General features: G+C 48.4%; 1 protein-coding gene across 5 annotated transcripts in view; it reads right to left on the reverse strand.

The window, feature by feature from the left end:
* The window catches only part of LOC140403529 (ras-GEF domain-containing family member 1A-like), a 246,714-nt gene that overhangs the window by 10,246 nt on the left and 222,142 nt on the right, over positions 1 to 14,326 (reverse strand). For all 5 annotated transcript variants that reach the window (XM_072491491.1, XM_072491490.1, XM_072491493.1 and 2 more), the window contains 6 exons: positions 11,265 to 11,402; positions 5,579 to 5,800; positions 3,788 to 3,862; positions 2,199 to 2,294; positions 1,540 to 1,642; positions 1,094 to 1,173 (listed from right to left, as the gene is read on the reverse strand). In XM_072491491.1, the coding sequence (XP_072347592.1) occupies positions 1,094 to 1,173; positions 1,540 to 1,642; positions 2,199 to 2,294; positions 3,788 to 3,862; positions 5,579 to 5,800; positions 11,265 to 11,402 (714 nt within the window). The remainder of the gene's footprint in view (positions 1 to 1,093; positions 1,174 to 1,539; positions 1,643 to 2,198; positions 2,295 to 3,787; positions 3,863 to 5,578; positions 5,801 to 11,264; positions 11,403 to 14,326) is intronic.

Raw genomic sequence — 14,326 nt, forward strand, 5'->3', positions numbered from 1 at the left:
CAGGGAGTGTGGTGAGCAGAGCTCCTGTGGCTGCCCGCAGAGTCATCGCACTTCTGCACACGAGCAAACTGTTCTGTGGGGTCGGGACCCTCTAACCAGAGTCCTGCCACACGGTGGTGCTATCGTCACATAGCAATCGCAGGGGAAAAGACAGACCATTGACCCAAAGTTCAACAAATCTCGCACTCTGTCCCTTACACACCGCCCCCCCCCCCCCCCCCCCCCACCCCGGAGATCAATTAATCACCGGGGAAGCTAAGCATTTCCCCCCGGAGATCAATTAATCACCGGGGAAGCTAACCATTTCCTCCTCGCGTTTCCGGGCATCTCCCTGGATCTTTCAGTCCTTGCACCGTCCTTTGCGTGCGCAGATTTGAGTCCGCCCTGTTCACCACCCCACCTCTGAGATTTTCAAAAATATTCTTTCTTGTACATGGGCGTCGCTGGCATGGCCAGCATTTATTGCCCATCCCTAATTGCCCTTGAGAAGTGGTGATGACCTTAACTTGTGCTTACCGATGGGGGTTTATGGTTATGCTAAATAACTTGCCAGGGTATAAGCAAGACCTTTTAAGAACGTAACAGAAGGGTCCTACGCTAGGCTACCGAGGGAAACAACTATACCCAATCACGCAGGGTAAACATCAAGCAAGTAGGAATTCGAGTGGCCTCTCCTTTTATCATTATGCAGTTACGGAAGGAACAACAAAAAAATGCACAGAGCCTGTGGCTTCTGTAAAAATTACCACCCCGACGGAGCACGGTAGCACAGTGGTTAGCACTGTTGCTTGACAGCGCCAGGGTCCCAGGTTCGAATCCCGGCTTGGGTCACTGTCTGTGCGGAGTCTGCACGTTCTCCCCGTGTCTGCGTGGGTTTCCTCCGGGTGCTCCGGTTTCCTCCCAGAAGTCCCGAAAGACGCGCTTGTTAGGTAATTTGGACAATCTGAATTCTCCCTCCGTGTTCCCGGACAGGAGCCGGAATGTGGCGCCTAGGGGCTTTCCACAGTAACTTCATTGCGGTGTTAATGTAAGCCTACTTGTGACAATAAAGGTTACTTTTCAAAAAACAGTGTCCGTCCTCGCAGCCACTTACTTCCAAAACTTCAAACTTCGCCTTTTTGACCTTGGACCAAGTTTTTTTCAGCCTGGCAACAGGACTTAGGTTCATACCAGCTGCAAAGAGAGAGGAAACAGACGGGTATGTTCAGTACAGGAACTGATTCAGTATAAAAAGCGTTCACTTCTCAGGACGCAGTGAATGGGAGGTATTTATACAACAAAAAAACATCAATAAGAGTTTCATCAACAAACTTTAACACCGAGGCACATTAGGAGATACTTCGTCAGGTGACTAAAAGCTTGGTCAAAGAGGGAGGTATTAACGGGCGACTTAAAAAGTGGAGGGGGGAGGGAGGGAGCTTCGGAACTCAGGGCCTTGGCAGCGGAGCACGCGACTGCCTAGAGCAGAGCGACGGAAATCAGCGATGTGGAGGAAGCCAGAATTGGAGAGGGGTGCAGAGATCTTGAGAGAATACTCACAGATGATGGCCATTAGGGAGTTGAAGTTGCCGATGTTAAAACATTCTCTTGCCACATCGATGAAAAACTCCACCATCCGGGTCCTCTGTTTCTTCTTGCCAATCTAGCAATGAGAAAAGGGTCACTCTGTGACATCGGTACGCGGGCAGGAGGAGAGACAGAACTGGCTTGCTGGACGGTCAACTGGGACCCCACAGAACCCTCTCCACCTCCCACCAATAATTCGTAAATCGGGGCTCGGTGGCCAGCGCGATGGGCCGATGGGCCACTTTGTGTGCTGTAAAACTCTATTGCCTGCACATCTGCGCCACAAACAACTTACAGTCAAATTAACCGGAAGCAAATCCTGGGGGGTACAAGTTAAAACACCGGAGCCACAGAAGAACCGTGGCCCCTGGACAGATGCAGCAGACTCCGTGCCCCCCCCCCCCCCCCCCCCACCCCCACCCCAAAACCTGACACAGAGTGAATTCCTGTTCAACCCACCATGGGTGACTCACTTACTAGAAAACTCCCCCCTCCCCCCACCCACCCCTCTCCAAGCCGCAGACGCGGAACAGAGGAGACTGTAGCCCCCAGTATCACTGACACATCACAGCGCGGCAGCTGAGGTGACTAATCGCTTGCCAGGGGCAAGAGAGTCTCCCCCGTGAACTTACTCTGCATATCTCGGTGGCGACCAGGGAGCTTAGCCGATTAAACCAGTTGTCGCACGCTTCCAAGTTGCATGTCTTCTTGATGTCACTGCGACAGCTCTTGAAAGAAAAAAGGAGAAAAAAAAGGGAAAAAAAAGTCAAGACATTTTCCCTGCCGCCGAAACGTGAGGACTTTGATAAACGATCTTCTGTCTGACATACACCCCCTCCGCTCCCCTCCAACCCCACCCACCCACACACACACACACACACACACACACGCCTCCCTAAGTGTTCGGAGGGTGTTAATGCTTGCGGGCAGCTTGCGGTTTAAGATTTCTCGCCTCCTCCCCCTCCCAGCTCTTTTCCGAGTCTACCAGGCGGCCCCAAATTCCTGACCGAGAACCGCGACGAAAGCTCAGCGTCAATCTATCAAAAAGTGGCACCCGCTGGGTTGGGGGGGGTGGGAAGAGAGACCTGAACAACTGCAGCTTCAAAACGTTTTCAACCTGGTGGGCCAACCAGCTGTGAAATATCAGTGCTGAGTCATGTTGCAAGTGTAGGTCTGAGATCTCGGGCCCACTATATTATCAGCACCTCATAGAATCATAGAATTTACAGTGCAGAAGGGGGCCATTCGGCCCATGGAGTCTGCACCGGCTCTTGGAAAGAGCACCCTACTTAAGCCCACACCTCACCTTATCCCCGTACCCCAGCAACCCCACCTAACCTAAGGGCAATTTATCACGGCCAATCCACCTAACCGGCACATCTTTGGACTGTGGGAGGAAACCGGAGCACCCGGAGGAAACGCACGCAGACACGGGGAGAACGTGCAGACTCCTCACAGACAGTGACCCAACGGGGAATCGAACCTGGGACCCTGGAGCTATGAGGCAACAGTGCTAACCACTTTACTACCGTGCTGCCCAACCTGTTAAAACGGCAGACAAAGCGACACCTGACAATGCAATCTCACGTTTAGCAGTGTGCCCGGTGATTTACTGGAAAAAAGCCTTGCGCCATTTGAAATTTATTCTCACACTTGGGAGGGGGGTGGGGGTTGGGGCTGGGGGTCTGGTGGGTAGTGTCCCCACCTCTGGGCCAGAAGCTCCGGGTTCAAGTCCCACTTCAGGACTCCATGGCCATGGATGGTGCGTCCATAACGTGGCCAAACAGGTTGATTATCGGCCTGTTAAACCTTCCTGTACCTCCGAGGTAGGCCGGGCAGGTGGCAGAGTTTCCTGGTAAGCCATTCTGCCGAAGGCAACGGCAGTACTTTGCCAGTCTTAATCATGGACCAGTCCGATGTCAGTCTGTGGCCGCCTTCGTCCTCTGAGGACATGGTGCCTCAAGCAGGAGGAGGAGGTGAACACGAGCCTCTCTCCTCCCGCCTAGCGTGAAGTGTGCAACACCCATCGGACAACTGGTGTACAGCAACCCGAGATTGCACACACTCATTTCACTCTTAATGTTTCACGGGGCAGACAGGCGATGGTTATTGACTAATGACAGAAAATCACTGCGCTATACAGGATGAACTCCTGCTAAACTTGACTGATTGCTGAAGCTCGATGACAGAAAACGGATGTTGAAAAGCTTCCCACCCCTACCTTGTGATTGTCCATTGAATCCATGTGGTTGAATATATGCACCAGCTCCTCAGGAGTGATGTGCGTTAACCGTTCCTGCAGACATCAGGGAGACATTAATTAACAGTTAACGTTGATAACTGTCAACCAACTCGCTTTTAGAGGTGCAGTTGCTTCATTTTAACCTTGCACACTTTGAGTAGAAGCCATAGACTGAATCAAGAATAAAAGCAATCCACCTTCAGATGCAGTATAGTAAAGCTCACGATGTAAAGGGTAGGAATATATAAAAGGGACAGGATTCTCCCTTCCTGAGACTAAGTGTTGACGCCGGGGTAGGATTGGTGTACTGCCCATGGCAGCAAAACTGGCGCCGCATCTGGACCGATCCACGACTGTGGAGGGGCCGGCACCGGCACCCACATGGAACACAATCCATTCCGACGAGAAATGGTGCCGGATTGACCAGGTTCTGGATTGACAGTCATTGCACTCCCCACACGCACTCATCCCAGCCAACAAGGTGGCACTGGTTGCATTGGAATGCACCCATCCTACTGATCGTTCAGCTGGGACCAGATGGCACCTAGGGGGGTGGCCTGGGGGACACACCCATACAAGCTGTGGCCCTAAGTTCACAGTGGGCAGGTAGCGGCGTGTGCAGTTGCATGGCTGCATTACAGGCGGTGGCAATGGTGGTCTGTGCCCATCCTTTCCCAACCCCACAGCCGAACTCCTGGCCACCCCCTCCGCTACCCACCAGGCACTGCCAGAAGCCGCCCACCCCCCCGGCCAGCGGCACAACTGTCAGCAAACTATGGCGGTTTTACACTTTCTGTTCCCCTCTCTCTCCCTCAGCAGCCACGTCACCTGTTTCACAATTTTTAAAAGCACAAGAGAACCTCGCCGTTGGGAATTCGCCCCAGTGGGGGCGGAGAATCGCGGAGACCTCGGAAATACCGGGTCCAGCCCGCTAATGACATGGTGTTTACTCTACGTGCGTTCCGGAATGCACTGACCCAGCAGTCGAGGGAACAGAGAATTGCGATTTGCCGTGAGACCCGCGGCGGACACGATATTGGCGTCAAAACCGATTCTCCGTCGAATCGCGTTTCCCGATTCCGACGTCAGCCGACGGGGAAGCCCGCCCAAGGTCACCCACCCGCCCTGCACCTTCTAGATTATGAAGGGTCGGGTTAAGGAAAATAGTGAAAGGTGACTTTCATCGCTCATCCAGATGGTAACGGGAGGGTAAAAATTTCAGATAATCACAAAAAGTATTAAAGGGATTGAAAAAAAATAAATTCTCTTTATAATGTGGGGTTGGATTATCACATGGAATTCTCGGCGCCAGGCGCCGGTTTTGAAAGTTCCATAAAATTATTTCAAAAGGGATCAGTTATCGATACACTGCTTTGGGGAAATAAAAGTCAGACAAAAGTATGAGGAAGAGTGAGATTCTATCCGGAGGTGCTAATGGAGACAATGGTCAGCAGACTCTACAGGCCGCACAACTGGTTTCCGCTGCTGGACTGTAATGAGTCCCTGACCTGCGGCTTACTCTTGTCGTGTAGCTCCTTACTCCCTATTTGCTCGAGTGAGACTTTGAACAATCAACACTTGCAACCTGACCGTGGCGGAAACAGAACTGGCCTCAAGCCAGGATTATGAGGCGAAAGGGGGCTGTGTGGTGACAAACGAGCCATCTGTACATGTCAACTTGTTGTTGGTAACCAGGCTATTTATTTGCTTTTATTGCTTCCTTTTAGGCTCCCACGCCCAGGTTTGTTCAACCCTAAGATATTGACCTACCATCTCGATGTGGGTGAGTTGCTGGGCTAAGACACAGGGGTCGTTGCACACACTCAGTATGTCCTTCTGACTGGACTGAGTCTTGGGTTTCAGGATGGTCTGCTTGTCCGTCACCGAGGGTTTGATTATCTCTCGTGCCTCTTGGTACTGGCTGTGGGTCGAGAGATTGCGGATCAGACTTTGAGTCATCTGACTAATGCTTTTCTTCACACTGGAGTTTTCCTAAGAGGGAGGACAGAGAGGAAGCACTGTCATAAGGAGAACAGGTGGAGATGGCAGGATACGCACATAATGCTTTACGCACATAATGCACCAGTAAGCGTTCCTGGATGTTTAAAAAAAAACTAAATGACGCGCAAGGTACCAGCTCAACTGTTGTGGCAGATTTGCAACACAGGCAAGTTTACATTGTCAAACATTCCCTATACATGGGAGCAAACAATAAGGTCTGCATTTTTCTTATCAAGAACGGAGGTCTTTTAACTTAAAAATGCCGATAGTGTAGCAATGAAAGGGACTTGCTCACAAGTCATATTAATTTAAATACGTAAAACTAAACTTAATTTCGTTTTTAACAAAAACGTGGCACGGTAGTGCAGTGGTTAGCACTGTTGCTTCACAGCGCCAGGGACCCGGGTTGATACCCGTCTGTGCGGAGGCTGCCCGTTCTGCCCGTGTCTGCGTGGGTTTCCTCCGGGTGCTCTGGTTTCCTCCCATAAGTCCCGAAAGACGTGCTGTTAGGTGAATTGGACATTCTGAATTCTACCTCTGTGTACCCGAACAGGCCGAGGGGATTTTCACAGTAACTTCATTGCAGTGTTAATGGAAGCCTACTTGCGACACTAATAAAGATTATTATTATTAGATTATTAGAAAGGGCAACTCAAGATTGGCTCAGATGTTGAATCTTTTGAAGTTCTGAGTGTGGACAGTCTCCAGCCCATCGATCACCTTGTCCAGAATTCCAAACTTGCTGATGCCCCATTCCATCATTCTACTTTTTTTTTTCAAAGGAGTCACAGAATATGAGAACGTGGGCGCAGCACAGAAAGAGTCCACTTAGCCCATTGGGCCTGCGCCGGCTGAAAAACGAGCCATCCAGCCGAACCCCATAGTCCAGCGTTTGGTCCAAGGTGCAGATCCAGCCGCCTTTTAAATGAGGCTTTCTGCATTTACCACCCTTTCAAGCCGTGAGTTCCAGATCCTCTACAACCCTCTGGGTGAAAATACCTTTCCTCATCTCCCCTCCATACCTTTGACCAATCATTTTAAATCTCTATGTGCCCCCTAGCCACTGACCTCTCTGCTAAGGTAAACAGGCCCTTCCCACCTGCTCTATCCAGGCCCCTCACAATTTTGTACATCTCAATCAAATCTCTCCTCAGCCTCTTCTGTTCCAATGAGAACGATCCCAGACTGTCCAATTTTTCCTCAGAGCTGCAATGTTCCAGTCCTGGCAACATCCTCGTAAATAAAGAACAAAGAACAAAGAACAAAGAAAAGTACAGCACTGGAACAGGCCCTTCGGCCCTCCAAGCCTGTGCCGGCCACGCTGCCAGTCTAAACTAAAATCTTCTACACTTCCTGGGTCCGTATCCCTCTATTCCCATCCTATTCATGTATTTGTCAAGATGCCCCTTAAATGTCACTATCGTCCCTGCTTCCACCACCTCCTCCGGCAGCAAGTTCCAGGCACCCACTACTCTCTGTGTAAACAAACTTGCCTCGTACATCTGCTCTAAACCTTGCCCCTCGCACCTTAAACCTATGCCCCCTAGTATTTGACCCCTCTACCCTGGGAAAAAGCCTCTGACTATCCACCCTGTCTATGCCCCTCATAATTTTGTAGACCTCTATCAGGTTGCCCCTCAACCTCCGTCATTCCAGTGAGAACAAACCAAGTTTATTCAACCGCTCCTCATAGCTAATGCCCTCCATACCAGGCAACATCCTGGTAAATCTCTTCTGCACCCTCTCTAAAGCCTCCACATCCTTCTGGTAGTGTGGCGACCAGAATTGAACGTTATACTCCAAATGTGGCCTAACTAAGGTTCTATACAGCTGGCTAAGGTTCTATACAGCTGAGGGTCTCCTCTAGTACCCACTCAAACGCACCCTGGTTTCAATTGAAAGTTAGTGAAGCCCGTTTATCGGGAATTAAACCCGAGAGGATGCAGCAGTGGAAAATACAAAAAAAAAACCACCAAGGATGAAACTTTATGGCCCCTCCCACTGGCGGGATGTTCTGGTCCCATTGAAGTCAATGGACATTTGAATGACTTGCTGCATATTCCGGCAATCCGGCAAACCCCCCCCCCCCCCCAACCACACCCGAATTGCGGGAGGGCAGAAAGATTCTGCCCCAAAGATTGAGCCGGGCTTCTGCACTGGAACTGAATTGGCACCTGATCAAAAAGAATGTGAAGTGGAGCGAGACCAGCTCGCGAATCAGCGACAGCGTGCGGGAGCATCCATTCGTCCAATCTTCTCAACAGCTGAAGCAGGGACCCTGGAGAAACTGCGCCCTGGGCCTTTGCTTCAGAACTCCTACTGACCTTGCGCTGGAGAGACCCATGCCCAGCTCCGGGGCAAAGTTGGTGCTATTCACCGCCACACATGCCTGAAGGTGGCGGACGGTATGAACAGATTCAGTTGCAACCTTTGGGAGGGAATTGGCTAAATATTTTAAAAGGATAAGGAAACACAGGATTTTGGGTAAAAGGGTAGGGTTAATTGGCCTCTTTTCAAGGAGGCATCACGGGGGGGGGGTGATGGCCTGAATGGCTCCCTTTTGCGCTGCTAAATTCTGTGCCCTGAAGAAAGTTCCTTTTGATGATCGGCTGATTGAACAAGTGTTGGGGGGGTGGGGGAAACCTGAGTTCTGCGACCTTGGTAATAAAACAAGCGGTTGGTCTGATTTACTTCATCTCAGTCTCTGCTATTTCCTTTCAGGCAACATTTCATTCGGCAGGTTTGACTGCACCCAATTCCATCTGATTGTGCCGGGGCTATTATGGGATTGAGAGAGCTGAGTTCTTTGTGAAGAGCAGAGGGGAGGCAGGGAAGGGAGTGGGGCGGGGAGACTTCACTTAAAACAAGAAAACAGAATGTGCTGGCTCCATTTTCCTAAACATTCCATTAATAGCTGCTGTTTCTCCATTCCTCTCGACTCGCCAGATGAATATTTTCCCAAAACAGCCTTCAACCTACAAGCAGAGAATTAACCCCTCGCGGGCCTTAACCCAAACACTGACGCGGTGAACACTGTCCAGTCGCACTCCCAGGGCTTGTCCTCTTTCATTTTGTTGCCATGGAGATCTTTTATTTTTCCTTCACTACTGCTGCAAGGCGACATCCTGAACTGCAGCACGAAGGGGGTGGAGCGAAAGGGGTGCGTCCAGAGAAAGGAGGAAAAGTGGGACAACCTCCCCCCCCTCCCTAGCCACCACCGCATTCCCAAACAGGCCGAACACTCTTCCCTTCGTGCTGACCCAAGCTTCAATAATCCTGAACGTCAACGCCAGGGGCTCCAGAGACGTGGGAATTCAGGAGGGCTGGGGTTGCAATTTTAATGCATTTTTGCACTGCAGACAGACTCCATTTAGTTCTGCATGACTGGTGGACACACAGTGCCGCATTGCTCTGGGCACATTCTGATCTCACCAGTTCTCCAGCGAAGGGAGGACCATGCAGCCACATGATTATCCTCAAGGGTACAAGGTGCCCACTGACCCTCCCCCCCACGGTGGGCCTTGACCGCATCAGTACGGTCTGCTCTATTCCCATATTCCTACCCTTTTGATCCTGGTGCCTCTCGAGTGCTTATTTAGCGCTCTTTTATATGTTTTGACTGACTGCAACATCTTGCATCCAGATAGCATCTTGAAGGGGGCAGATGGCACTTGACTAGTAATCAATCCAGAGGCCCAGGCTAATGTCCTGAGCACACTGGTTCAAATCCCACCACGGCAGCTGGTGGAATTTTAATTCAATCAACAATGAAAATAAAATCTGGAATTGAAAGCTGGTCTCAGTATTGGTGACCATGACAACTATTATCGATTGCCTTAAAATCCCACCTGGTTCACTAATGTCCCTGAGGGAAGGGAATCTGCCGTCCTTACCCGGTCTGGCCTACAAGTGACTCCAGACACACAGCAATGTGGTTGGCTTATAAATGCTCCTCTGAAATGGCCCAGAAAGCCACTCAGTTCAAGAGCAATTAGGAATGGGCAATAAATATTGGTTTTAACTGAACCACATAATGAATGAATGAATATTGCTTATTGTCACAAGTAGGCTTCAAATGAAGTTACTGTGAAAAGCCCCTAGTCGCCACATTCCGGCACCTGTTCGGGGAGGCTGGCACAGGAATTGAACCGTGCTGCTGGCCTGCCTTAGTCTGCTTTCAAAGCCAGCGATTTAGCCCAGTGTGCTAAACCAGCCCCTTGCTAAATCAGCCCCTAAGGAGTGGCGGAAGTCTTCATATTACGTTGTTTCGACTTGAAGACTTGCTTTATCTCCTTATGTCGGTTAATGGGGCAGGTACTCGTGCCTGGCATTTCCCACTGGGTGTGAGGCATGGTCACATGACCCATGCAGTGTCTCCCACTCTCCGACACTCCAGCTCATGGCTCACCCCCACGACCCTGCCACTCAAATCTCACTTCATTGGACGTTTTCAGCCTCCCATCGCTCATCCCATGAGCCCTCACTCTCAGCGGGCCGGGGGCACGATTGATGGCGAGCGGGAGGCGATAGAAGCAGGGGAGACAGCGAGCGGGAGATCAGTCGAAAGAATTAGCATATTTCTTCTCTCTTTTAAAATATACTTCAGTTTAAAAGTTATCTAGTTTTACGAATATAATAATTTAGCAACGTAGGTTCTTTAAACTTACAATGTACACTATTTTAATGTCTTTTTCTGATAGGAAGACTCCTACGGAACCTAACTAAAGCTTTTGTATTGGTTGCAATGGGAAAATCCGATTTGTTTAACCTTTCATTTCAATGTGTGTTTTTCAGGAATGCAATGACAACGTTAAGCAAGGAACCACTGTATTAGGACAGGTGATAAAAGGTTTGGACTGAATGGTAGGTTTTAAGGAGCTTCTTAAAGAGGGAAGAGAGGGGGAGATATTTAGTTAAATTCCCTTCTGAAAGTTATGACTGAACCTGACCTTTTAAGGCAGTGCATTCCAGATCACAGTAATCCATTGCTTAAAATGATTTTGGCTCTTCCCCGCAGTGCAGAAGAGACCCTTCGGCCCATTGAGTCTGCTCCGATTCATGAAAGACACCTGACCTGCCTACCAGGTTCTTTCACCAATTATTTCCAATCTGTGTCTACTGAACACCACCCTCCTTCCAGTGGAAAGAGCTTCTGCATATCTACCAAAACTCCTCACAGTTGAAGACCTCTGTAAAATCTACCCTTGAGCCTCTCTACTCCAAGGGGATCAACCCCAGTTTCTCAACCTCTCCACGTAACAATGACTTTCCGATTATGTTGGAGGCAAGTGGCACTAGCGCTCAACACACTGAAGTGAAAATGTCGGCGGAAATTTCTCCCCTTCATCCGAACTTAAAACATGCCTCACTTTACATTCTTTGGACATTTCCGTGGACAAAAACATGCTTGGTTCAATAATTTTTTTAAAAACAGCTCTTTTGTTTCCCCTCTCACCTCGTCACACTGTGCTATCTGGTGAGTAATCTCCTTGAGTTCCTTCATTGATTTCTCATCTTGAAAATCATGTGGGAACGTTTCCGTCCACTCTGTCAGCAGCTGGATGATCTTTGGGACAAATTCCTTCACTTTAGCCTGTGGGAGAACGAGCCAAGAGTTCAATGACATGACAACAATAAGATATTTGCGTCTGTTTAGTGCCTTCAGCACAGTAAAACGTCGAGACACCCTTCACAGCACTGTAATGGACACTGAGCCACAAGCCCGGACAAAGAGGCAGGTTTTCAGGAGGATCTTAGAGGATGAGAGTGCGAGGTAGTGAAACGGTGAGATTTAGGAGGGAGCTCCCAAGTGTTGTGTCTCGGTGACTGAAGCCAAGGTTGCAAATCGGGGAGTAAAGAGAGGGTGGGACAAATAGGAGATTGGACCCGTCCGCGAGGTAGAGAGTTGGGGTTGTAAAACAAATAGAGGTGACGGGGAAAATGAGGCCACAGAGGATTAACAAATAAGAAGACTGTGCAGATCCGAAGATATTTGAAAGATGTATTTGAACATAATGTTTGATTTTATTTATTTGAATAGATTGTCTAAACTAGCTGGATTTCACCCATTGTTTTGTCAGCACCTGTCAAACCAAGTTCATAGTTTGGCCCTTTAGAGATCTAATGAAGCACCTTAAAAGATAAAAGATGACAATTACAATAAGAGTGCTCTTTGTAAATACAAGTTATCGGAGAAAGATTTGCAGCCCTGAAAGATATCTAAACCTGAAAATAATCCGACACCGAGTCCAAATGATAAAATTTCCAGCGATTTCCTGGGATTCTAAGAAGATCACGGATAACTCTCTGTGTACACACTTTGCAAGAGGGGCTGAACATGAATGGACACACACACACGATATACTCAATTAAAGCCTTAAACCAAGCCAGCTTCAGTGATATTGCAGAAAGTCTTCTTCAAACATTATAAATGAGCCTCAGTGTGTTCCCTCAGTCCCCACATTGCTAACAGGGTCATGGGGCAGTGGAATGGTTGCAGAGACGTGCACGGCCACAGGTGCTGTGTAAAACAGAGTGTTCTCATGGCAAAGATTAGAAGGGCCCCGACATTGGCGCCTTGCCATGAACAACTTGCGACGGAGCGCTGCCTTTTCATCAACTCTTTGACGTCACTGGAGACAAGTGTGGCATCTCGCCAGGAGAGGAATGCTGTCAGATGTTCACCCACAACCTCTGTCTAGACCTCATACTGAAGGGGCTGGAGAAGAAAACATTGGTGGGTAGGGTGGGGAAATCACACAGGAAGACTTGTAACTCCTGGAACCATTTTGCACCGATTGCGTCAAACTCATCCTCCCAGTGGAAAATCAACAACAGTTAATAAAATAAATTTTTGATTTCTGTTAGTTCAGAGGGTTAGAACACAGGATAAATATTTAATCTGGCTGTTCACCTCATTTTACAAGAGCTGCTGGTATGGCACTGTGTACAGTGTTATGAAGGCGGTGATACTGCTGATCCATGAACTGAATTAATAATATGTGCTGGCGGTCAATTTGCCTGCTATTCTTTCTATTGTGTACAAGCCTATCGATGCTAGAAAAACAATGCTCTTGTTTTAATTTCCGCACCAGCCAGCGAGCTGAAGGTACCGGGAATAAGGGAAGAGGAACTCGAAGTGAGAGATAAAGTGAAGGCAAGGGAATGGAGGGAATGAAGAAGGCAAGAGCAGAAGGAAAATAGGAAGAAAAAAAAGGAGAGGGATTAGAATAACAGTGAAGATGAAAAAGTACTGAAAGCAGAGGCAAAACTGGCCTGCAACTGTGTGGTGTGCCTCTAATTATTAGCCGGTTTCTGTGCAAAACTGGCAGCCATGCCTTCAGATGCCAAGATCCCAAGCTCTAAATTTCTACCCTAAAACTCTCTCTCCTCCTTTAAGAGACTCGTTAAATCTACCTCATCTGATTTAATGTATGGGCCAGTTTCAAACTTTATCCGATCTTGCTCCTGTGAAGCACTCTGGAGCAGATAGGTGCCATATAAATGCAGGCTGCTGTTTCAACTATTTTCTCGGTACGCATTCAAACTCAATGGATTAGTATCTTTCTCAAACTAGGAGTCAAATCATTTCCATTCAAACGTGCCCTCAGTGAATGCATTAACCCATGACCTGGAGGACACAGCTGACTGGGAAACAGGAGCAGTGACGCACTGTTATAGAATAGAATAGAATTACAGAATTCCTACAGTTCCAGGAAAGTTCCCATCTTATTTACAATCCTAAGGTGCGTGTAAACAGACAGGGGAAAAAAAACTGGGAATGCTGGGAATCTGAAATAAAACCCATAAATCGCCATGTTAAATGGAACCAAGGAGATGGCGAAGTATGAAGCTAGGTCCAGACCCTGTTCTTAATGGTAGGTTTATTTACAGAATGCAGCATTATACATCTCTGTCTCTGACCCACCAACCTCCAGTGTCCCAGCGCTTCTTCTTTAGACTCTTCTAATGAAACTAATGATCAATAAATTGAACAGAAATGACAGGCGTACTGTGACTAATATAAAACGTCAAAAGGAAACTTAGCTCATTGAATCAAAATGTCATTCTTGGGGGAGTCCCTTTTTGTAATCTTCTGATAAATCAAGAACAAAAATCAATAAATAAAAATGAGAGAGGGTGACTGCCCCTAGTGGGAGAGTCCCTCTTTATATGTGCTCAAGATACTTAAGACCATCCACTTGTTTATCCTTAACCTTAATAATATAATTAACGTAACATTAAGATGTTGGACTCATTACCATATTACCACCACATTAGGTGTCACCACCTGTGAAGAGAGGTGTCTGACGTGCAAGGTCCCTCGTCTGAATATATCTTTGGCTAAGGGTTCACATCCGAAATGCTGACCCGTCTTTCCTGACAGATGAGAATCTAACAGAGCCACTGTGAATTTGCGCCATTATTTGAGTTAACCCGGCCATGAGGCAGAGATGTTCCTGGAGCCAACGGCATGGGGCTCCATGCAAGGCCATAGGCAGCGGTGCATGTACGGGT

The sequence above is a fragment of the Scyliorhinus torazame genome, chromosome 28 (assembly GCF_047496885.1).
Source record: "Scyliorhinus torazame isolate Kashiwa2021f chromosome 28, sScyTor2.1, whole genome shotgun sequence".
Classification (NCBI taxonomy): Eukaryota; Metazoa; Chordata; class Chondrichthyes; order Carcharhiniformes; family Scyliorhinidae; genus Scyliorhinus; species Scyliorhinus torazame.